The 24728-nt window shown below is 43.3% G+C and overlaps 2 protein-coding genes across 2 annotated transcripts; one reads left to right on the top strand and one right to left on the bottom strand.

Moving 5' to 3' along the window:
- Positions 1-8847: 8847 nt before the first annotated feature.
- On the top strand, positions 8848-9558 carry LOC124657119 (protein synthesis inhibitor II-like). The gene has a single exon (XM_047195726.1). The coding sequence runs from the start codon at positions 8848-8850 to the stop codon at positions 9556-9558; it is 711 nt and encodes a 236-aa protein (XP_047051682.1).
- Positions 9559-16109: 6551 nt separating this feature from the next.
- LOC124657118 lies at positions 16110-24005 on the bottom strand. The gene is made up of 9 exons (XM_047195725.1): positions 23843-24005; positions 21114-23321; positions 20211-20911; positions 18492-19710; positions 17998-18359; positions 17537-17725; positions 16913-17019; positions 16455-16546; positions 16110-16364 (listed from the first exon to the last, which is right to left on the bottom strand). The coding sequence occupies exons 1-9, from the start codon at positions 24003-24005 to the stop codon at positions 16327-16329; spliced, it is 5079 nt and encodes a 1692-aa protein (XP_047051681.1). The 3' UTR covers positions 16110-16326.
- Positions 24006-24728: the final 723 nt, after the last annotated feature.

Here is a 24728-nt window from a genome sequence, read left to right as displayed (position 1 = left end):
TCCATTTCTGCACCGCAACACGCGTCCTCGAGTCTAACCCTGGAAATTTAGATATACTTAGGTATAACCTCGAGTATTATACTAGCATTTTTTGTGTGCTCGGTTTTCCCCTTGAGTGCTAATACTGGCTAGTGCAATATGCTCAGTTTTACCCTCAAGTAGTTGGTCAACGCATACGTCAACAAATGGGATTAACTAGTTAAATGAGTCATTTAATGTGCAAAAAATTCCGAAAAATAGTGGCACATACTCATGGAGTCTTTACCACAAATTGCCAGCTCTCAAAACATAGATAAGTCATAGATAAATCAAGTTTTACCACAAATTGCCACTTCTCAAAGGCCTTCTCAAATCACCTAGTAGCTATGAAGGTGCATGGTTTTCCACAATAAGCCCTTCCCAAAACAGACTTTCCCCAAAACATACTTTGTCTAAATGAGGCCACAATTCTCACACTCATGTATATTTGTATTGCAAATAGTTTGAGATAGTCCAAGATGGGTTTCATTGTACAAAACACACATTTTCCATTTTTTAAATCTCATATTTGAATCCCTTAGTCTATTTATTACATAGGTGCCCTTGGTTTCTTGATACTACTCAGTTTTGCCCTCTCCCTCCATAAATACTCTCACACGTGCAACATTGTCCTGATTGGTCTAGCCCATGTCACGCGGATCGTGCCCGCCGACCGTTGATCGTATGATCTAACGGGCAGGATAACCCCTCTCTCTCTCTCTCTCTCTCTCTCTGTCGGCGGTTACCTTCCACTCTCTAAGTATGCTAAAGGGCGGTTTTCTGTATTCATTTTCACGCGCTAAAAATTATAAACTCTTTTAGGCATTACTTTTCACGCAAAAAAATGATAAACCATCACCGATTTGTTGTAGCCATTAATTTTCACGCAAAAAATGATAAACCATCACCGATTTGTTGTAGCCATTAATTTTCACGAAAAAAATGATAAACCATCACCGATTTGTTGTATCCATTACTCTTCACTTAAAAAATGATAAACCATCACCGATTTCTTGTAGCCATTACTATTCACGATAAAAATGATAAACGAACCAATCTATCTATCTCTGTATTTGAAGTTTGGAAGGGTTCACCATCTAGTTATGTTAACTTTCGAGGTTTTAACCTGAAAGCAAATGGGTATTATAAAGGGAAATAAAAGTTCAAAAAAATGTAAAAACAAAACAATCTACCTATCTTTGTATAGAAGATCGTCTGTATGATTTTTGAGGTCATTTAGAGAAGGTAGAAAAAAATCCCTTTTGAGAAGGTCGAAAAACCTAACTTGTTACAAAAGCTGGTTTCAGTGAGACCTAACCAAATTTGGCATACATTATGCCATATCTATAACAACAAGGAATATCTAAAACGGAAAGTTTCACAAAATTTGAAATTTAGGGCGAAAATGATGCCATACATGATGCTATTTTTCGAGGTTTTGACCTGAAAATCAATTGGGTATTATAAAGGGAAATAAAAAGTTCGAAAAATATAAAAACGAAACAATCTATCTATCTATGTATAGAAGATCAGCTGTATGAAATTTGAGGTCATTTAGAGAAGGTAGAATAAATCACCTTGTTAGAAAAGCTGGTTTCAGTGAGACGAAACGGCATGCGTTTAAACAAAGTGATTTTTTCGAACATCTCCAAATGACCCCAAATTTGCCATACATGATGCCATACGTGTAACAACAAGGAACCCTATCTAAAAACTGTCAAAAAAGTTTGCCCAACCGTATAGCTCTATCAAAAAGAACCTCACCATGGCGCTAGTATAATTTTGTGCTTAGTTACAAACTTTCGTTACCTAACCTTCAACACGAAACTTGTTTCAAATCACTTTTGGCGTACAAGAAATAAATCCCACCTTGATTCGAGCACCACAGCCTCCAAACTTTGCCGATGCCGATATCGGCATGGTCAGAACACGGTTATGCTCGCCGCCACTGCTAGGTCACCGTCGGGATGCACCCTCAATCCCGTCCCCTCATTCGATCACTGACACACCAGAGATACCGCCGAGGCCAATGCCGAACGTACATGCTGATGCCAATGCCGAACATGCATGCACGCCGCCGTGGGCACGGCCACGCCGCCCCGCTATGCCGGACGCCACGGACCACCGCGAGGTATTTCCCTTCGCCACCACACTCTTCTAGCACCCATCTATACACGCCGTAAAGGAGAGACACTAGTTTTCTCTACATTGCTCGCGTTCGTGTCGGACACGGTCGGCCAAAGTTTTGAGGTAGTCGTCGATGTCGTCGACCATTTCTTCTCTTCTTTGCATGGTTAAACGCGTCTAGTTCATATCTATCTAATGTGTCTGGTCTCGCCTCATGCAGTTCTTTGTGGACGTCGATCTCATCTCAGCACCTCGCAGGCCACCTCCTCCGTGCCATCGCTGTAGAGCTCCGTTTAAAAATCTATTCCTACCCATGTATTGCCCCTTGTCTCAGCACCATGGCCCACTTGTCATTCGATATACCGAAGCCCCGCTCGTGCGCGTTTTGGTCAGGGATACAGCGATAACCTTCGATAACCTTGGTTTCTTACTGAGGGAAAACTCGCTGCTGTACTCATCATACCTTCCTCTTGGGGTTCCCAACGGACGTGTGCTTTACCGTCACAAGCAACCCACCCTTTTGTAATTCACTGGCCTCGGCTGACTCATACGATCAACCCCTAGGCCAGCCTGTTACAATCCATCATAGGTACAACTCGTAGTAGAAGCAATGAGCTTTGTCCTCCGGGGCTTCCTCCCTGCCTAAGCATATCCCAGATGGCCACCTACGGTTGTACCCGTTGATATGCGAGAGGGAAAAGAACAGCTGACTATTCTGTCCCACTCCAGACCTTATGGTAAACACGATGATTACGGCGCAAGAACCACTGAACGACATTTGTTGTTAATCCTATGTGATTATAAACCCATTGCAATGGAACCTCCACCGGATTCATACCATGGTTCCATTGCCAACCACTTAGTCATATTCATAGTTATGAAACTAGCCTTTTGTTTTTGATGCAAGAGTGATAAGTATAGTTCTTTGCAAGTAATTCGGTGAAAATACTCAAATGACATGAGAAAGCGATGAACTTGCTTGAAGACTGCAAGGTATTGCAGTTGGATGGTGTGGATTGACCCTTGTCCTCGGTTTCTGAAAGATATCATCATTGTCCGATAAGGGCAATGGTTAAAGATTCAAATGATGCATGCTTTGGAGTATTTAAGTTGTTTCCCTCCCCAGCTGGTGTTTTTAATTTAATTCTCGGAGTTTTTGAGATAAGAACAATTTAATTTTCCTCCTTAAGAGTAAAAATATTGTCTTGAGGTTTTTCCAAGACAAAGTTGAGTCCAAGTATTTTATGGACTTATTTAATTATTAAAAACATGATATCGATATTTAATTGCTTTTATTAATGCATTTTTTCTTTGGGTAATAGTTATTAAATATTTTCCTTTGTCCCAAAAATGCTAAGTAGTATTTTATTATGATAGAGAATAAAATTCTATGTGGTTTTCATATTTTATTCTATTTTTTAGAGTTGTTTATGATTTATTAAATTATGTCAAAGTTTCTGTTTTTAAAATAAATGTGAAAAGACCATATTGCCCCTAGGCCCACCTATCAGGCGAATCCATTGGGTTATGCTGGACCAGCTCACCTGGTCCAGCCCGCTCGGCCTCACTCGCTTCTCTCTTCTCTCCCGCACACTGGAACACTAACCCTAGCCTCTCCCGCGCCTCTGCGTCGCGTCCGCCATCGCCAGCTGATTCCGGCCAGCTCCGGCCGTCTCTGCCCTCGTCGTGGGGCGCGTTCGACGCGTCTCGCGACAGCGCGTCGACTCATCTGTGTAGATCTGACGGATTTGCCTCCTTCTGCTCGTCCTTGACCCTCCCGTGGCGCCTAGGGTTACGGCCGCCGCCGTTGCTGCACACCGGCGGTGCTCCAGGCTTTTCCTGGTGCTGTCCAGGGGCGTGTCAAGCCGTGCTGGGCGTTGTGGCGCTTGCCGTGGCATGGCCTGGCCTAGCTTGGCGCCGCTGTGGTCTGGCGCGTGCCGCCATGGCCGCGTCTGCTGTCTGCTTCGCATGGTATGTGCTCCTCCCCTTCTCTCTCATCTGCTCTACTTCGTCTTCCTCCTCTGGATGCCCTGGCATCCATTTCCCTAGTGTATTGGACTTGCCAGTACACCAGCAGTAGTGCTCCCGCTGTTGTGCTTGTGCTCCTGGCTATCTATGCCATGGCTAGCACTGCTGCTGCTGCTAGCCATGCTTTGCTACTGCTGTTGTGTGTGCTGTTCTATACTAGCTACTGCTACTGCTATGCTCTTGCTCATGTTGCTCCATCCGAGCTGCTGCTCTTGTTGTGCTCATGTTCATGTATGTGTTCTTGCTTCTACTGTGATGCTTATGTATGTGTTGTTCTATCTTGTCTGCTGCTACTACTGTGCTCATGCTTATACTCATGCTCTTGCTGGTGCTGTGATGCTCATGGCCTTGCCATGCTGCTCCATCTGCTGATGTGCCACTGCCTATTCTTGTTTATCTAAAAATGATATCCCTGGCTAATTGCCTTGTGCAATCCTTGCCTATGCAAGTGCCAGTGATGTAGGCTGGGTGTTGCTGTGCCATTCTTGTGTTGCTTGATTCCGTGGTACATCAATTCTTTGATGTGCTTCTGGATACAATTATAAAAGGTAGATTATGTGTTGTATTATTATCTGATGTTGCTTCCAGTTGCCACTGCTTATGCTGGTGACCTTGGATGATCATGTGATCACCAGATGCTTACTGTATTCATATTTTTTTTTATATGATGCTCTGCTTATCTCTGAAGCTCCTCACCAAGTGTTGGTGGTTGCTGTTGCTTGTAAAAGCATGGTTGTGGCTTGGTGGTCTATCTGATGCTCCTCGTAGCATCTGTGTAGACTTCTGTGGTTGCTTGTGCTTGTCAGTGAAGCTTTGCTTCCTATTTCTGACAAAAAGTAGTGAACTGCTTGATGCAGTGATGATTTCCTATGCATCTGTGCAAGTTTTGGATGGAAACCAACACTTGTTGGCACCTCCACTTGTGATTGAACTCTCAGGAGTAATGATAATTATTTCTGGTTGGCTTGTGTGTGTTGCTTGGTAGGTGTTGTGACCCTAGCAGTGTAGTGCTTGCTAGTTATGGTTGCTCCCACCTCTTCTGTATGCTTCTCTGCAATATTACTGGTAGTCATTCATGTGATTCCAGTATAATTGATGTTGAAATGAAAATAGACACGTGAATGTCTATAATCTGATGGTTTAGCTAGCTATAGGGTGCTAGGTGAGTCTGGTTGGTTAGTTAGGGATCAAATCCTTGTTGGATTGCTTTGGTTAACTCAATGATGTTTATATTGACTTAACCAATGTTCCCTTGGATGGGTTTCTACTAGCCTCTCCCTGTTTTGCTTGCACCATATGGCTAGTTGCCAAGTGATGATGCAAACAGGGTAGCTCAACCCTATGGCTTGGGTGGCTTATGCATATGCTTGATTATTATGAGCAAAACAATGCTTGCTCATGATCCTTTGATATACCTCACTCCAGCTCCTAGATTAGTTTTTGCTGTAGAGGTTTGCTTCTGGATATGTGAGATGGATGATGTGCTTGTCCTTCTCCTCCTTTGTTTGTGATCTACTGTTTCTCTACTCCATTCTTGATCACAGCAAACTATTCTGGTTGAATAGCTGCTGGATGGTTTTGGATATGGTGGTGTTCTTGCTTGCTGTTCTTACCTCCTGCTGCTTGTGTCGATGAACAGCTAGGGTTTGGTGCTGAAAAGGTTTTATACCTTCTCTGGCTCTATTCCTTGGTTGACAGCAATGCTGTCTAGCTTGGTGACTAGGCAGATTTGTTGTGTGTGTTGTTGGCCATGCATGTATCCTTGTGAGGTGTGTGCTTCACTGGTTTGGGACTTGGGCCTGTGGAGTGGATCAGCTCGGCTGTGCAAGCTTATCTCCTCTAAATTCCATTTTTTTACTAATCTGCCAAGTGTATTTGCCACTTGGTACAATGTGGTACTTTGTGTTTCTTTGATTGCAGGTTTGGAGCAATATCAATTCATCCAGAGCTTGTTCAAGATCAAGATGAATTTTAGTAGTTAGGGCTCTAGTCATGTAATCATGTAATTTTCCTTTTTATAATTATTCCCTTTTCTATTATTTGTTGTATTGTAATATTCACAAGAATATTGTAAATGACATTGTAATTTGTGTGTTTAATCAATAAAGCTCAAGGTTTTTCTCAATTAAGCTTTATAGTATTTATTTATCTTTATTTTATATTGTCAAGTGAATTATCCAATATTATTATTTTATGAATCGAATTATATTTGAATTGTTTAAGTTTGAATTTAAACTCAAACTTAATTCTTATCTCATGTTTGAATCACACAAGTGATACTCAACTTATATGCACTCTAAATGCAAAGAGGTCATGTCAAAGTTTATAGCACTCTCGAAACCCTAAACCCTAGATAGTGTCGAGAGAGAAACTTGACCCCTCTATGATGTAATATGCAAATAAGCGCGAAATTTCCCCATATTTTATGATGCAATGCACATCCCTTTCTAAATTCTACCCCGCACTTGTTTGAAATCCTGGGATGTTACAGTACCTGGTCTGCTCGGAGGCGCTCCCGTGTCGTAACTGGAGGCCTACTCCTCCTTTAAAAAAACAGCGAAACAACCCCCAATTAGCCGCAGCTACACAAACAGGTATCGGTAGTCCCGTGGAAAAGAAAAATGCGGAGTGACTGACGCACGCACCGGAGCTGCTGCGCGCGGTGGAGCTGGCTTCTTCAGAGAGGAGTTGCGGCGAATCGAGTCGCGTGCGGAATTGCGAGAGGGCGAGCGCGTTCCCCTCCATTCTGCTGGGGTTTTGGAGGGAGCGGTGGAGGGAGAGGGGAGAAAGGAAGGCGACGAGGAAGAAGGAAGGCGATAGTAGAAGTAGAAGAGGATAATATGACCATGGGCCTCGCCGGGCTCGTCTTCGTGGATGCCTTGAATAGTTTGCACTAGTTAGGGGAGGTCCTTTTGGTGAAACTTATTCACCGCTCAATGCGGCCCCGACCATCGGGGCCGCCTGAAGCGACGAAGCTCTGGGCCAGGCCCATTAGTGGGCAGGGGGATATTTGGGATTTCTGGTTTCGTTTTTTTGCAGCTCCTAGTGTTTTTCTCATGCTTTATGTTTGGTTTTCTTTGGTTTTTTGCCGGGTTTCCTCAGCTTTCTGCTGGTTTTGGGTTGTTTTGAACTTTTCAAACTTTGAATTTTTTTCAATTTTGAACTTTTTTTAGATTTGAATATTCTTCAAATTTGAACAATTTTTAGTGTGACATCCTGGCGCAGGGCTCAACACGATTGATAGGATACTCATATAAACAAGTTGCAACTTATTTTTTGAAAACTCATTTCCAAAAAAACCCGCAAGATTAAGTCTGATTGACCTATAGCAGTTTGAAGATGGATGACCGACGGGAGTCCTTCCCGAATATGCACGAGTGAGGACAAAGTGCGCAGGAAAGACATGTGTTGGTCTGTGAGGCTAGTCTAGAGGGTCTATAGAGCCGACAGGGGTAATAGGCCCGGACGGGGGTGGCTGGGGTGTTACATTCAAGTTTGGACTTTTTTTATTATATTAAAAAAATGAATAATTTCCAAATCTAAACATTTTTTAATCTAACCTTTTTTAAAAGTTTGACTTTCAAATTTTAACATTTCCATTTTTGAACTTTTTTAGATTTCAAACATTTCTAAATTTGAACATTTTTCAAATTTAATTATGTTCAAAATTTAATAGTTTTTGAATCTGAATAGAAAAAACAAATAACAAAAAAATCTGAACGATACGATCTAAATGGGCTGGCCCGGCTCGTTTTCTCTTCAGCGGCGCCAATCTTCGAGGCCGCACAAAACGGCATACAGAGACCGACCTGGTCGGTGGGAACTGGTACTGAACAGCCCCTTGCTGTATGTGGCCTTGGCCCACTGTCGTTATGTTCGTTTGAGTTTGGTTCACATTGCATTTTGATCGCCTATGGTCATGCTTTTCTCTTATCTCTACTGTTTTTGCGTACATATCTATGTTTTTTTCAAAAACAGAAATTTTCCAGAAATTTTAAAAAAAGTTTGAACATTTTTTGAATATGAACATATTTAAAATTTGAACAATTCTCGAATTTTGGAAATTTTGGAAACTTTGGAAATTTTTTTTTTCAAAATCTAAACATTTTTAAATATAAACACTTCTCAAATTTGAATTTTTATAAAAAGATCAACAAATTTGAATATTTTAAAATCTAAACATTTCCATGTGTTAACATTTTTTGAATTTGAACAATTCTTGAATGCAAACATATTATGAATTTGAATTTTTTGAATGTGAAATTTTTTTATTTGAAAATTTTGTGAATGGAATATCTTTTTAATTTGAACAATTTACAAATTCTAATATTTTTAAAATTTAAACATTTTTTCTAAAACTTTGTAAAAAAATCAAATCTGAAAAAAAAACAGAAAGTAGAAAAGATAAGGAAGAAAACTAGTAGTACCCGCATCACAATTCACAACCTCCATCATGTGTATTCCTTCTCCACGCGGCCGTTGCCAGTAATAAAAAGCAGCTAGCCCCATCAGATCAGTCACACTGTTTTTGTGACATTCACGCTGCTTGCGCTGCATTTCTCCTCTAGGGCGCAGTTGTGCAATACGATCGGCCGCGTTGTCGTGCTTGTCCTTTGCCGCCCATCATATATACTACCTCACTTCCATTTTCAAGAGACGGACCAATAATCGGCCATGGCTGCACCTGCATTCCGCCTCCTCCTCCTCCTCGCTGTCGCCGGAGCAGTTGCTGGTGCCGAATACGACCTACCACCAGCCGTTGTCGTGATGAACTTCACAGAGTTCGGCCCCGTCGTCGATGACATGATCTCCGTGGGCGTGGAGACTCACGACCTCTCCATCGGCGGCTTCACCAACGGGCGCGGCCACTGGCAGTCCTTCCCAGGCCACGACCACCTGTTCCCGGCCTCCACGCCCCTCCCGTTCGGCAACAGCTACGAGGAGCTCATCGGCGGCCTGGCGAACCTGCCGGACCTGCCGCTGGGGCGGGAGGCCATGCAGCAGGCCGCCAGGGTGCTCTCCGCCTACGACCCGGCCACCACCACAGACCACCAGCCACTGAAGCGGGCGCTGGCGTCGCTGAAGGTGATGCTATCCGAGGCCGGCCGGCTGCAGCCCATCAGCGAGAGCGTCGCCAGGGGATGGGAGACCGAGTCCCGCGTCGCCCCGGAGCACCTGCCCTACATCGAGCACTGGGACACCATGTCCTACGAGATCATCCGCGCCAACCGGACGGGCAAGTGGGGCGGGCCCTTCACCGGCATGCTGGAGAAGAGCGCCAACATCCGCAGCATGGACGAGGCGCTCGCCGTGGTCAAGGTGCTGCTCAACCCCAGCTTCGAGCAAGTGCTCATGGCTCACGCCACCATCATCAACCTGGAGTAAACTTGCATCTGGTTTAGACTTTACATAGAATTGTGCTCCGGACATCTCGAGTCCAAGTTTCTTCAGGTTCCTCTTCTTATAGTTATTATCTGGTTGGATCATGTACTTTCGCAAAAAATAAAAAAGTATGCCCTTTCAGCTTGCTTGCATCAGTACTGTCTCAGCCTGCAACCGCAAGTTTAAAGAAATTGTCACGAACGAAATGCCAACTTTGACATGTATAATTGCAGTCCATATACTTCAGCACGGCCTCATCACCTACGTGTGTGCCTGGAACAAGATCTGCACCCGCATTCCGCTGAAGAACATCTGTGCGCCGAGAAAATTACAAAAAACAACCACATATCAGGCAGACGTTTCAGAAAAACACCACTATACGAAAAAGTTTTAAAAAACCACCACTCTACAAGTATTTACAAATAGCACTGATTCCACTCTGATGTTTTAATCGCCAAACTGACATGTGGGTCCCGCTGGCTGTTGGGTTGATGTGCTATGCACATTTTGCGGAAAAGACCTTGTACATTATAAATTCTAATTTTATGGCCCATATTTTTTCTTACTTTTTCTATCCCTTTTGTTTCTTAATTTTTTCCACCACATCATTCCACACTTGCATCTGGTTTAGATTTTAATTAGATAGAATTGTGCTCCGGACATCTCGAGTCCAAGTTCTTCAGGTTCCTCTTCTTATAGCTATTATCTCTAGTTGGATTATGTATGCGCTTTCAGCTTGCTTGCATCAGTACTTTCTCAGCCTGCAACCGCAAGTTTAAAGAAATTGTCACGAATGAAATGGCAACTTTGACATGTACAATTGCAGTCCATATACTTCAACACGGCACACGGCCTCACCTGCGTGTGCCTGGAGCAAGATCTGCACCCGCATTTTCGCCGCTGATTCGCTGCCGAAGAACGTCTGTGCTCTGATACCCCTGTGAGGATCTAGCGATACGTACAGAAAACTAGACTCGAGTTCAGACGAATTTACTGACAGAGGGATGATACCCAAAGTCCAACTATACAAGAGGAAGAGAAGCAAAGGCTTTTTTTTTCAATAAAATCAATTTTATTACACTAAAAGTTTAAGCAATACACCCGATCTCTGCATAGCCAAGATGCACACAGCCGTCCAACAGTACAAGACACGCTACAAAAGTGTGGAAAGAAAAAAAACAACTAGTTATCTGAAAAGGCCACAGGAGACAAAATCTTACGATTATGTAGCCACCTATGTTGGATAATAAACTCCTTAGCCGTTTCTTCCAACCATGTATACACCTCCGTAAAGAGGTCGTGGTTCTCCAAGTGTTGGAGCACGACCATGAACGGAGCAAAGCCATACACCGATAGGTGACCTACATTTTTTTTCGATAAAGATAGGTGACCTACATAAGAGAAGAATTTTTATCACCAAAAACATTGTCATTTCTACATAGCCACAATGACCATATTATGGCAATCGGTCTCACTTTGATAAGAACATTAAATCTAGAATCCACCACATTTAGCTAATTACTAAAAATATTTGCAATGTTTCTTGGAGGATATAAGGTAGAATCTATCTGAATGATTGACCACATAGACCTAGCGAACCGACATTGGAAGAAAAGATGTTTTATTGTCTCTTCTTCATGATACAAAAATATATTTCGTATAGCCATGTTGGTTACGTTTACAAGGTTATCTTTCGTAAGTATAACGCCATGACGAAGGTACCATGCAAAAAATCTTAGATTTCAATGGTATCTTCATCTTCCAAATGTTTTTATTATCAAGCACCGGTTGAATGGGTTCAACTAAAACCTTATATATGGATCCTACCGAGAATACACCATACTTTGTAAGTCTCCAACGGAATTCATCCTTGTAACAACTGGACTGAGTCTAAGCGTTGTAGCAGCTCATTCCAAGAAGCCAACCGGAGTACAATAAGATCCCACTTGAACATGGAGGAGATGTTTCCATCACCTTCTGCAAGGTAGCGCCTTTACGACGTATAATATTATATAAGGCATGATATTATTCTCGAACGGTGGTTGCTCCTAACCATATATCCTCCCAAAACCTTATTTCTAAGAAAGATCCACATGGGAAAAGGTTATTTTTGATAGCCACATAACAGTCCAAAAATATGAATCTCCAGGTTTTCAAATAACCTGAGATTTAAGCCAACATAATTTCTCCGCAACCAGTTTTTCTCCTAGGTTAACAATCTAACGTGAGAAGTAAAGCCTATCAATGCTGTTCGAAAGCAAACTCTCTAAGTAGCTTGTTTCCTTCTTGATTCTTCTCCTACCTGCTTCTGGCTTATCCTGGGATCTGCAAACATGGGTACTCAAGGCTATGGATGACGAGGTACAGCAAAATGTATAGGAGGTCCAGCCGCATGCTGATGTTCTAGCTATCCACACAGAAAATTGGACTCTAATTCGCACGAATTCGCTGATAGAAGGATGATACCCAAATCTCGCTGTACAAGGGGAAGAGGAGCAAATCCTATCTACGCTGTTCTAAAGCAACTTGTTCCTTCTTTTTTTCAGAGAGAGATAGCATGTTCCTTCTTGATTCTTCTCCTGCCTGCTCCTGGCCTATAATATGCCGGCAAGAGCCGTAACCTACAGGGAGCCACCCAAGATCGATCTCCAGGCCGCCGCTGCTGCCGGCGGCGGCGGCGGCCGCGCCCGTCCCGTCGAAACGATGGAGGGCAGGGGAGGTGCTCTTCTACGGTGCTTCACGGGAGGATGTGGGTCGCCGGCAGAGGGCATGGGCGGCGCGGCCGGGTTGGCCGTGGTCCGAGGCCCTTCCGCGGAGCGTCCATGGGGCGAAGGTGGTGCGCCGCCGGTCGTTGTTGACCGCGGCTGGAGAAGATCGGGATCCGATTTGGGCCTTTGGGCTTGGATCTGGACCTGCGAGACCCAACCAGGCTGGGTTCAGGGTTGTGGTCTGCCGGTGGATCTCACCGGCGTTCTGCAGCCGTGCTCGGTGCTGCCCTTTCCTCTGGTGACGTCCCGTTGGTCGGTGGCTGGCGGTGGTGTGCCCTGCCGGCGTCTCCGGCGGCAACCATGGCCAGTCTGGGATGGTCGCCGGTGTGGGGGCCCGACCTGAATAAAGGCGGCGGTCCTAGGGTCTCTCTTGGGTGAAGACGAAGACCTACCGGAGGCCTGGACTCACGATCTGGCCGGTGTGTTGAGTTCCTGAAGGCGCCGCCGGCAAGTGTAACAGTGCTTTTATTGCCTGGAATTTGCTGGATCGGTGGTATTCGGTCGTGCGCACCCATGCTTTTATTCCGACCGTTTGGTCTGGAGGGAGCGGCGCGAAGCTCTTTTCTGTGTTGACACACCAAGTGACAGCTGATCCATGGTGAAGTCAGAAGAAGAGAATAACATGAAGGCCGAATTGGAGGACTAGCTAATGGAGGTTCAAGTCTTTGCGCTGTTGAGAGGCTTGCTTGGTGTTTCGGACTTCGCAGCAGTGGTATGAAAGTGGGGGCGGCAGCACATGTGAGTTTCGGAGTCTTACCTTTCAGGGTGAAAACCCAAGGTCTGGCCTTAACTGGTTGTGCCTGGCAATGTTCTTGTTGAAGGCATTGTTTTGAGAGCGAAGACTATCTTCATGGTGAAAACCCAAGATCTTTGATCGGGCGGCGACGGCGCTGGTGCATTGTTTCCTTCTTGGAGGCGTCGCTTTTGAAGAGTCTGATTTTCAGGTGTTGTCTTGGTGGTGGTTGTATTACTGTTGCTAGGGTTGTGATACTATAGCGGGACTTTTATTTCTTAGTTTTCTTTTTCTCTTTTTTGGCTGTGTGCATCCGTAATGTTTTAGGGCATTGCGTTGTTGCAGAGGCTGGGTGTAATTGGTATCCCTCCGATATTAATATATTCCCTTTATCGAAAAATATGCCGGCGAGTCCAGCTAGAAGTTACAGCAGAGGAAGTGGCAGCTTTGACCGACAGTTGAAGATAAACGGTGAAATCGGAATCTTGGCCGTCGGCTGCTTGGCAGTGACCAGTTCCACTTCCATCTCTACCGTCCATTCGCTGAATGTGTTGCTTCGACAGAGAGGTACTCTTGCCGCTGTTCTCTTCAGACAGTAGGCTGGGTCCTGACAGAGTGGTCCGGCGAGGAGGCGATGGCGTGGACGGCGTGGAGGCGGACGAGTTCCGTGGATGTTATCGAGATGGCCGTGGCCGCGTGAAGAGCAGAAGAGGGCCCTGTCGCTGATGCTCCGGGAGTCGCGAACAGCAACAGCGGCGACGGCAATGCCAACGGCTGACTGGCTGATGGGGAAGGAGGCTGTCTCACTGGCCGAGGATGGCGAGGACTTCGCTCGCGGTAGGAATTGTTCGATTCTGAAACACTGCAAGCTCATTGCAGTTCATATCCATCAAATTCGAGACGATTTTGGTGTCATTAGCGTGCTGCGAAAACTCACCGTCAAGATCGTCCATTGGCATCTTAATCTGTGCACTATTATAAATTAAGTTCATATCCATAAAATTCGAGACAATTTTGGTGTCATTAGCATGCTGCCAAAACTCACCATCAAGATCGCAGGTATGCCCATTGACATCTTAATCTGTACACTACTGTGAATTTTCTGAATCTAAACAAAATAGAGTCTGCCTATGTCACAGTCGATTGAGAAATGCTTAAGTCTCAGTCGACGTTGATGACGATACATCTCATCTGATCGTGTTAGCTGGCACCGATCGATCCATTCGCATGCTTTCCCTCACGTGGTTGTGTTAGCTGCCTAGCTGGCCTTTGTCTGTGTTTCATCTGTGGGCTTCCTATGCGTGCCCCTGTGGGAGCTCAGGTCAACCCATTTTAAATAGAAATTGGCCTAGGATTTCGACCCATTTTACATGAAAACAAAATTGTTCATTCCCCGATGAGTACAAGTATTATTTGATTTCTGATTGCACCTTTTTTGTATGGAAAAAATGCAACTCGTTACCAAAGCCGGTTGAATTGCAGTACTTTCTTCTTTGAAAAGTGTAACTTGTATCAGAAAATATTAAATTGCACTCTTTTTAAGAAAAGTTGCGCATTTTTTGAGAAAATGTAACTCGTACTGAAACTGCTTGATACAAAAGTGCAACTCATTTGAAAAACCGTTGCACGTTTCTTGAGAAAAGTGCAACACGTTTTAAAAACCGGTTGCGCGTTTTATTGAGAAAAGTGCAATTCGTTTAGAAAACCGGTTCCACGTTTTTGGAGAAAAGTGCAACTCATTTTGAAAATGGGTTGCACGTTTCTTGAGAAATGCACAACTCGTAGCCGTTTGTAGTTGCATATTTTTTTGAAAAAAGTGCAACTTGTTTCGAACACCTGTTGCACGTTTGTTGAGAAATGTGCAAATCGTCTCGTAAAGGTTTACAGCACGTTTCTGTGAGAAAAGTGCAACTTGTAAATTGGAGTTACATATTACTTGAGAAATGTGCATCTTTTTTTGTAAAGATTTAGTTGCATTTCGTGCTCGTATCGAACCGCTTGAAGTTGCACATACCTTGATAAAAGTGTAACTTGTATCAAAACCTGATTTGTACTTGCATGCCTTTTGATTTCAAGACCGGTAACACGTTTCTTGAGGAATACAACTCATAGCGGAACCGGCTTGAGTTGCACGTATCATTAGAAAACAACTCGTCGGTTCGAGTTGCATATTTCTTGAGAATAGTTCAACTATCGAACACCGATTGAGTTGCACATATCTTAAGAAAAGTGCAACCAGTATAAAAACCACCTTGCTATTCGATTTTATCTTGAGAAAAGTGCAACTCTACTATGTCAAAAAACTGCAACGGAGATAATTGTAGTTCAAAGAGAAAGGATAAAATGATACTATAATAATTCATCCATAGAAATGTGAAATAATAAGAAAAAGGAGAAAAACATATAGGATGCACGCTACGAAAACAGTAACAAGATTCTATACATAATAGACTAAAAGACAAAAAGAGAGTACAGAAAAATAAAGAAAAGAAAAAGTAATTAAAATAGAGAGAAGTGACTGGTATTTAAGTGCGCGCTCAAGAATTCCAGAACATGCATCGATCCGCTACCCTGGTTGTTTGGTGTTGAACGTATTATGCCAACCGGCAAGGATCGAATCCCACCAGCGCCAATTCCTTCAACTTTTTCTCTTCTACTCAACCAAGCGTGCACGAATCTTAAAGAAAATCGAATGGTCATCAATGTCGACTGAGACAAAAGCAATTCTCAGTCGCCTGAGGATTAGCAAATCCGAACAAAATAGCAATACAAACTTATCGTTACGTATCCACCGTCACTTTCTTTCTCCGACAGCCATATCCACTGTCACATTTTCTACACTGACAGCTTAATACCCCATTTTCGGAAGAATTATTTCATGACTCTACAGATTATGAAGCAATGAAATGACTTCCACAACAAGTATCCTTTGCTTCATTGATAAAAGAACTCACTTTACTGATAATGCAACTCTCCTGGGACTTTCTTACAATCTTGGCACTCTGGTGCATATCAATCTCTGTCAAAAGTAATTTGACATTTGACAGGGGTCGTTATAAACAAACTGCTATATAACTTTGCCAAGCAATAATCGATGCAAAGGCTGGTGGAGTGGTACAAGAATGTTCTCCTACATAGATTATTTCTAGATTACAAGTTACAAGAGAGAGTGCTGGTCAGCTTATGCACATCACGGCTGACAACGCAGAACGGAGGAGACGCCAGGTGAACAGCAATGGCATATTACCAAATACTTCGTCAAATGGAAGCTTATCTTAAGCCACGTTGGGGAATGTAGGCCGAGAAAACTGTGGAGAACAGGTGCAAGACAACAAAGTCAGCACTAGCAATAATACAGATACATCTGTTAGTAAAGGTAATGATAAACAGGACATTACCATCAGATATGTTGAAGGATGACTTCCGTGCAAATATTTCTCTAGGGTCTAATGTTATGTTGGATAATAAGATCTTATCCAGGTTTTCTTTTCTGCAAATCAAAAATGAAGATTATGTTTATTAGCAGACTTAATATGCCAAAAAGCTGCACCATGGACCAAAAAGAAGTTCATATTAACTGAGCACGGCGGAAAATACTTTCAGTTTTTCATTTACGTGAAAATGCTTATCAGTATTAAAAACAGAGGATCCTGCTGTCAATTATGTAAACAAAAATTCCATAGTCAATTCAGGGTGACCTCAAAATAAAGCAAGTGCAGCTCATGTAAACCTCACAAAAGTAATAAGCAGGAGGCATAAACCATATCTTACGAGCAGTGAGGTCTGACACCAGGCATCACCTGCCACGGTTTTTTAAGTAGTTATTTCAAATGGACTTGGTAAGTTAGACACGTACCGAGCCCAAGTAGGAACAAATTTCATTCTGCGCCTTGATTCTTGTTCATCTTCAAAGTCATCATCTTCCTCATCGTCAGAATCTTTGAACGGTGACATATCATACGACTGGCAAACGTTTCAAAAACATAAACGTAGGAAACTCGCTATTAGAGTGGTTCTTGATACTATAGTGAAATCAATGAAAAACACTACTAACTGAGACCATGGTCAAAGGAAAAAATCAAAACAGTTCAGGTTGACAACCTTCTTTTGCTTTGCCCCAACTGCAACAAAGCTACAGAAGTATTCTAGCAATCTGAACACTTTCTAATAATTACAGTCTCAAATGGACAGAAAAATGTTTAGGGTATGGTACATATCTCTGAAGTTTCTCTTAGCACGTTAACAACAAACTGATGAACATGAATTATGGAGTAGAAGTCACTACCAAGTGATTATTTGGAAGAAAACAAACTGCCACGAGTAGATATAACATAAATCAGCATTTTCAACCTTAATACTGCTTAAATTTGCAATTAGGCAACATATCAGTTGTGGAACAGTATCAAAGATGGATGAACAGGACAATGCATGCAGATTTACAGACAACGAACTTCTGCATGAAGTTTAATAAAGAGCATACCTCCTCAAAACTGTTCGGCATAGTTTCCTTAGCATCAGATCCAAAACTTGCAGGTCTCTCATCTACTGCAACACCTTTCTCGTCCTTACTTTTATTGTCCTTGTATGGAAGGGCAGGTTCCGTAGTCTCTTCAAGTTTAGTTTGGTTTTTGCCTACATCAACCAAATTCTTTTTCGTCTCCATAGCATCCTGTCATGATTGAAATATTCAAAATCAAATACACCCTCTGTCCAATCATATATCACAAATGACTCATGGGAAGAAATTTTGACTATCAATTCCAAAGCAATTTATTAACTGAGTCAAAATTTTACATTTTGGATGTCCCTTTCATATCTAATATTATCATTTGCATACGATCAATCAGAGAGTTTTACCACTCAAATTTAAAATAACAAATATTCCTAAGCAGAATATTGTTTCAAGAAAAAGGAAAAAAAGGATGTATAGCTTATACTCACAGAAGCTTTTTGACGAGCATCCTTCTCATCCTTTGTGCCTCGCCGTCTATCCATAGGCTGCTTCTGTTGCTTTCGAGCTTCGTCAATGCATTTTCTTTTTTTCATTGTTTCCCTCTTTTCCCCTTCTTCCCTCTGCCTCTTCTTAGTGGCCGCATCAACTTCTCGCTTCTTCTTTTGTTCCTCTTCATCTCGTTTCTTCTTTTCCTCTTCAAGTTTTTGTTTTTGTTCCTTCTCACGCTTCAGTCTTTCCCGCTCTACTTTTGCAGCCGCTTTGCGAATTTCTTGCTCCTTTTGTTTCTTCTCTTCAAGACGTTTTGCAGCTTCAGCTGCCTTAAGGGCCTTCACCTTAACGTCTTTTTTAACTGCAAGAATGGAGCCCCAGTTGTCAAGGCCATTTATAAGCACCACTGAACATTTTCTAATCAAGCTTAAAAATCACTAGTGGATTTAACATATAGTTTGAAATAAATAATGCAACTAAAAAGAACACTTACCGCACGCTGTTGTAGGTTGCGACTTCTGTTTTACAAGAGGTATAAAAGATGTCATATTGGCAACAATATTGCTAGGCTTAAGTTGTCTGTCAACATTTGCTTCACTCCTGTGTCTCAGATTTCTGCTATTGCGTTTTTCTGCCGTGCCTAATCTGCCATGAAGAGATCGGGTTACTTTCCCTTCTCTCTTAACTGAAGTAGGATGACTGTCTTTTGGCTTCATGTTGCCATGATCCTTTCTCATGTTGGAATGATTCTTGAGCTCACTGCTGAAAGATTCTCCACTCAAGTCTATGTTACCTGTATCCATGCATCTTGCTGAAAGAGACGGAGAATTTCCATTGTTTTGACATAATCCAGTGATATCCTGAAGTGCTTTTCTGCCAGATTGCTGCTGGAATGAGCAATTCACATCTACAGATCCAGGTAACATATCTTGGTGCTCATCCTCTTCCGTGATGATGTTGTCTTCATCAATTCGGAAGCATTCAAGTTCAGGAATAGAACCCATATGTTCTGAACCAGATCCAGATCTTGATGGAAATTTCCGGAGGCTATATTTTTCAACTGATGGAGTCAACGGAGTTTCATTGATCTCTTGTCTGCTGTTAGCATCTGAGGAACATGAGGCTACAGCATCGGAAATAAAAAAGGTATCAAGTTCTAATCCACATCCGAAAGAGTCCATGATGCTGCGACTGTCACTACCACTGTATTGTTGCAGTTCATCAGAGAAGGAATAGTTTCTAGGTTTCCCAGACAAAGTTTCCCAGACACCACTTGCTGCATTAGAATCGTAAAGATCCTCAAATGGCCTTTTTCCGGTAGGTGGGCTGTCAAATTCAACAGGAACGTCAAACCTCTCAAATTCTGGCATTGAACCATCACATTGGAACGATTCATCATCCAATTGCCTTGAAATAGCAGTACCAGACAACAAATGTCCTTTTGGATCATAACTTTTATATTTCCTACCAAGTTTAACGTTGGAGCCATAACATAATTTCTCATGAAACAATGCATTCGGAGCAGATGCTTGTTCACCATGTTGATCTAAAGTATAACTTGAAAGTACAGGAAACAATTCCGCTCCAGAACAATTTTCTGGATTTGATATTGCAATTGGAGATGACAGGTTATCCACCTGAAGAACCATTTCCTGGTCTGCCACACTTTCATTGGTGACATTCAGGTCTTGACCTTGTAAGCAAGTATCTTCCTGCCAACAAAAGGAAAAATTAAGTACACTAGAGTCACTAGAAGTCTAGAACCCATAGAATAGCAGGTACAATATATTGAAGAGTGGGCATTTCCAAATATAATTTGCTAATGAAGTCATATCCAATACTAACTGGTGTAATAGAACAGACGGGCTATCAAGCTAAACTACATGGATGCTGCCAACTACATGAATACGCAATTTATTTGTTCATTGGTCTGAAATCATGATGAAATTTGCATGAGTATTCCTCCCGGTTATTGCTTAGAGAGACAAAAAAAAAAATATGGACAGGCTACATGACTGGATTCAAGAATGTCAGACCAAAGTATCCAAAGAGGAGGTTCCACCAATCCTGCAGCCAAATTGAGCATTACCACTAGTTTACAACTTCACCACATACTATTTCGCAAGAAAAAATATAACAGGATCGCCAGGAATAAATATTTATATGATTCAGGGAGGAAAGGGAACTGGTGGTACAGTCGCTCAACACATACCTGTCCTGTGTAGTTTTCCTCATTGTGAGATAGGATGCCAGCGGAGCAAGGCAAAGAAGCAGTTCTGGTCAGAAATTCAACTTCTGAATTATCTTGTATCTGCTCTCGAGAATTGTCGAAGAGCATTCCCTCCATTGTACTCCTGCTAGTGCTTGCACTAGGTGAGTTATCAAGGACAGCATTCAGTAGGCTTGTCGTATTGCATCTTCCACGGGAAGAATTGCAATTTCCATAAACATCACTCGTAACTGAATTCTTGCAGTTGCTTGCAGCATTCTCCACCTCTGAATCCAGAGACATGCTCTTGCAGGATCCTGAACTCCTTAAGAAGTAACGACCTGACAGTTGGGATTTCTCTGAGAAATTTCTCGTGGTTAACATATCACCAGAAATGCCAACTTGGTGGTCTAGAGCCAATGAATTTGCGCAAGGAGTCCTGGAAAGCTCAAAGTCTGATCGGGATCTCATTCTTCTCCTTTTAGATGACAAACCGCCATTTACTTGAACTCCATCATGAACTGACCTCTTCTGGTCATAAGAAGCACTGCTTTTGTCTGACTTGGCCAGATTAATTTTCTCATGTGATGCTACAGTATGTGAGAAGTATTGAATAGAGGGTTGTGAAGATTTCCTTTTATCGCTGTCTGCTGTACAAGAAAATGTATTTTCTTTAACAGCATTCTCAAGAAGAGAGGTGTCATCTGTTCGTGCAAGATAATAAGCAATGTAAGGACATGAACGAATAAATTTTGCTACTCCCTCTGATTCATATTACTTGACACTAGTATGGATGTATCTAGAACTAAAATATGTCTAGATACATCTATATTAGATGCAACTAATATGAATCGGAGGGAGTACAAAAGACAACTTTCAAATATATTCTACAAATAGCAAGCGTACCATCTTGACGCAGATTTTCAGCCGAAGTCATACTGTTCCGTTCAGTCGTATGCATTTCGCTGGTTCTTCTAACTGAAATACAGCTCATAACTTCTGGCACTGCAGATTCATCCTTCGTGTTGCTGACGGAAATGTCACATGCTTTGGTCAAAGCTGAGAATTTTTCCTGATCGGCGCCCAACTTTCCAGAATTGCAGTTAACTGCATAATGTGCTGGCTTTAACTCGAGTATTTCATTTTGTGAGGCCGGAGATGCATGGCCCAAGGGAGTACCCACTTCTGCTTCATTTAATTCTGAAGATGTTCTAGCCAAGAAATGTTGCTCCTGAGATACCTCATTTTCTTCAGATACAGAAGCATTCACAACAGGACTACGATTGGAATGTGTGCCATTGCTTTGTGTTTTATAAGGAGAGAGGCTTGTGTTATAAACATCAATCAAAGTAACAGTCTGAGGTTGAAGCTTCTCTGGACATGCAGCGGACCTGAATTGGGAGCATTGTCTATCATCATCATTTATAGGTGAATGCGAGAGATCCTCACAGCCATCCTCCTCTAACAAGTCGTCCAGTGATATTCGTGACGGTGAAGGAGTCTCAGAACTAGTATCAGCTAGTTGGGTAGGTGGCTCCAAAGATTCACTGGATGGAAGATCAGCGCAGTGTTGTTCAGAAGACTCGGGACTCTGAGTGGTGATCCGATCTGAAAAATCATCCAGTTCTATTGTTCTTCCAGTATCTTCTACAGTATGCAGTGTATCCCTTTCAACCAATAATACGCCTTTAGGATTAGGTACTTTAGAGGAACTGGACGGAGATTCGTCCTCCTTTACCGGATGTGTGCCAAGGCTGGAACGTTCCAAAACACGTTCCTGCAGCTGCTTCACTGGTGCACTGCCAGAGTTCAAATATCCTGATTCCACACCATCAAGCAATAATCTGCCCATGAAACGAGAAACTTGCGAACAGCTGGTAGAAGGGTCTTCATTTAAAGAATGTGCCTTAGCACGATCAGAGTTGGCACTTCCGAGAGCACATTCTGGTTGCTGCATCGTTTGTTCACTTGCAGGATTCATGCAGACTGATTCAAAACCATCGAACTGAAGTTTTTTCGGCTCAACCGACAAATAAGTTTCCGGGAGTGTGTGGCAAACACTGCCTGCAACTTGCACTTCACTTACCGAATGTGCCTCAGCAAGATCAAAACTGGCACTTTCCAGAGCACATTTTGGTTGCTGCATCGTTTGCTCACTTGCAGGATTAATGCAGACTGATTCAACAACATCGAATTGCGGCTTTTTCTGCCCAGCCGACAAATAAGTTTCAGGGAGTGCATGGCCAGCACTGCATGTAACTGGCACTTCATTTAAAGAGTGTGCCTCATCAAGATCAATACTGGCACTTTCTGGAGCACAATCATCAGGTTGCTGCATGGTTTGTTCACTTGCAGGATTCACGCAGACTGATTCAACACCATCAAACTGAAGTTTTTTCGGCTCAACCGACAAATGAGTTGCAGGGAGTGCCTGGCACACGCTGCCTCCTGTAACTTGCACCTCAAGCAAATTTCTAACAGGACAATTTTCAGGGACCTTGACATTATTGCCAGAACTGGCAATCCGGTTTTGAGAAAAATCTAACTGAACTCCTTGATTTCCAGGATCACCATGTTTGCTGCGCTTGAAGGATTCAGTTGATATACCCTCATTGGCACGAAAACCATTCTCCAGACCAAGCAAAGAGGTCCTTGTTCCAGCATTGTTTGCACTGTCACCAGATGGTTTGGAGGATAACGACGCAGCTGTTCTTTTCGAGCCTGCAGTCGCACGTTCAGACCTCTGCATCCCGCCCTGCATAACATCACTGCTTCCACTCTTCGCCCCTTGATCCTTCTCCCGTGAGCGGTCTTCAATACGCCGCTGCCTTGACCTGGAGCGCTTCACCACGGAAAATATGTTGACTTCCGAAGTAGCCTCGGCAAGTTCCTGGTCATCAGCTGAAACCTGGTTCTGCTGCGGCGCTTCGTGCTGGTTAGCATCCAGAGTGTCGCAGATAGTCTCCAGGCCGACGTATTCGTTTGGAACCCCGACACTTGTGAAGGAAGTTGTAGGAACAGCTCTTGGCAGGAAGACGGTTCTGCTGGTTGCTGGTGTTGTAATCTGGCTTCCAGCGAAAAGAAACTCCGGAATAATTGGTTTGCCATTTAGCTCTACACGGAAAGAAAACAAGCAGTTCAGTATATGTGAATATAAGGTGACAAAGCGGTATGCAAGAGAGTAAAATCGGACGGCATGGGTTGGCAGATGGGTAAATTAATGGAGAAGTGGAGTGTAATTTCTGACGAATTTCTGAAGCGCTAGCCAACCAGTGTGTAACTCGTGAACTTATACAGCATGTAGGTGTGCCCCCCTCGTGTTCTGAGCCAACAGCACCAAATTGGCACCTGCGGGTGTGTCCCCTAGGAGTTGTAAGCCAACGGCACCAAATTGGCACACTTCCACCACTCGAAATTCTCCGATGCAACACATAAGAAGAACGCATAAACGTCTAATCCTACCCGAAATGCTGACAGGGATGCTGAACCAAAACCATTTGGTTTGCTTATACGGGCAAATCTAAGGCTGTATCGCCAAAGAAGTACTCGATCCCCAAACCGAAACCTTCGAGAACCGAGCCACCGAGGCGCTAACCCAGATGGGGAGGGGGGGAGGGGTTGGGGGCGGAAGGCACCTTGCGGACCGGCGGCGCAGGAGGGGATGAGCCATGGCGGGGGGCGGTGGCCGTGGAGGTGGAAGGCGCGGGCGAGGGAGTGGGCGTAGGATTCGCCCTGGTGGCGGATCTGCGCGGCGACGCCGTCCCGGCTCTCGAAGACCTGCATGAAGAGGTTCTCCATGGCCGGCAGCCGGAGCGGTCGTCGCGGAGGTGGCCGGAGAGGGCGGGCGGGGCTAGGGTTTGGGCATGGAGGTGGGTCGGGCTCGGGGGAGATGGAGATGGCGGAGGGCACCAAAATTTTGAACTGGGGAAGGGGGAAGAGACTAGAGAGAGATCTGGGTGCTCGGATCGGATGCACGGTGAGGTCACCGCCGTGGCCTCGTGTCGCTGCTGGATGCGCGATCGACGGCTAGGATCGATTTCCTCGTTGTGGCTTTGTGACCGTTGGTGGGTTCACCGTGCTTCTCAGTGAGCGGTGGGCTCACCTGTCAGTGAGAGCAACAGACTTTCCAATTTAGATATGCCCAAGAGGCAATAATAAAAAGTGGTTATTATATATCTTTATGTTTATGATAAATGTTTATATACCATGATATAATTGTATTAACCGAAACATTGATACATGTGTGATATGTAAACAACAAAGAGTCCCTAGTAAGCCTCTTAACTAGCTTGTTGATTAATAGATGATTAGTTTCATAATCATGAACATTGGATGTTATTAATAAACAAGGTTATATCATTATATGAATGATGTAATGGACACACCCAATTAAGCGTAGCATAAGATCACGTCATTAAGTTATTTGCTATAAAGCTTTCAATACATAGTTACCTAGTCCTTATGACCATGAGATCATATAAATCACTTATGACTGGAAAGGTACTTTGATTACATCAAACG

This window comes from Lolium rigidum, chromosome 5, assembly GCF_022539505.1.
Source record: "Lolium rigidum isolate FL_2022 chromosome 5, APGP_CSIRO_Lrig_0.1, whole genome shotgun sequence".
Taxonomy (NCBI): domain Eukaryota; kingdom Viridiplantae; phylum Streptophyta; class Magnoliopsida; order Poales; family Poaceae; genus Lolium; species Lolium rigidum.
The sequence above is the reverse complement of the archived record's forward strand: the minus strand, read 5'-3'. Positions and strand labels throughout refer to the sequence as shown.

Excerpts from the sequence above, each read along its gene's own strand:
- LOC124657119 (XM_047195726.1), top strand. The coding sequence starts at position 8,848 with ATGGCTGCACCTGCATTCCGCCTCCTCCTCCTCCTCGCTGTCGCCGGA.
- LOC124657118 (XM_047195725.1), bottom strand. The coding sequence starts at position 24,005 with ATGGAGAACCTCTTCATGCAGGTCTTCGAGAGCCGGGACGGCGTCGCC. Across the intron at positions 18,360-18,491 it reads GCAACCTACAACAGCGTGCG|TTAAAAAAGACGTTAAGGTG; the intron begins GTAAGTGTTCTT and ends CCATTCTTGCAG. Across the intron at positions 16,365-16,454 it reads ATCCTTCAACATATCTGATG|TTTTCTCGGCCTACATTCCC; the intron begins GTAATGTCCTGT and ends TGTTCTCCACAG.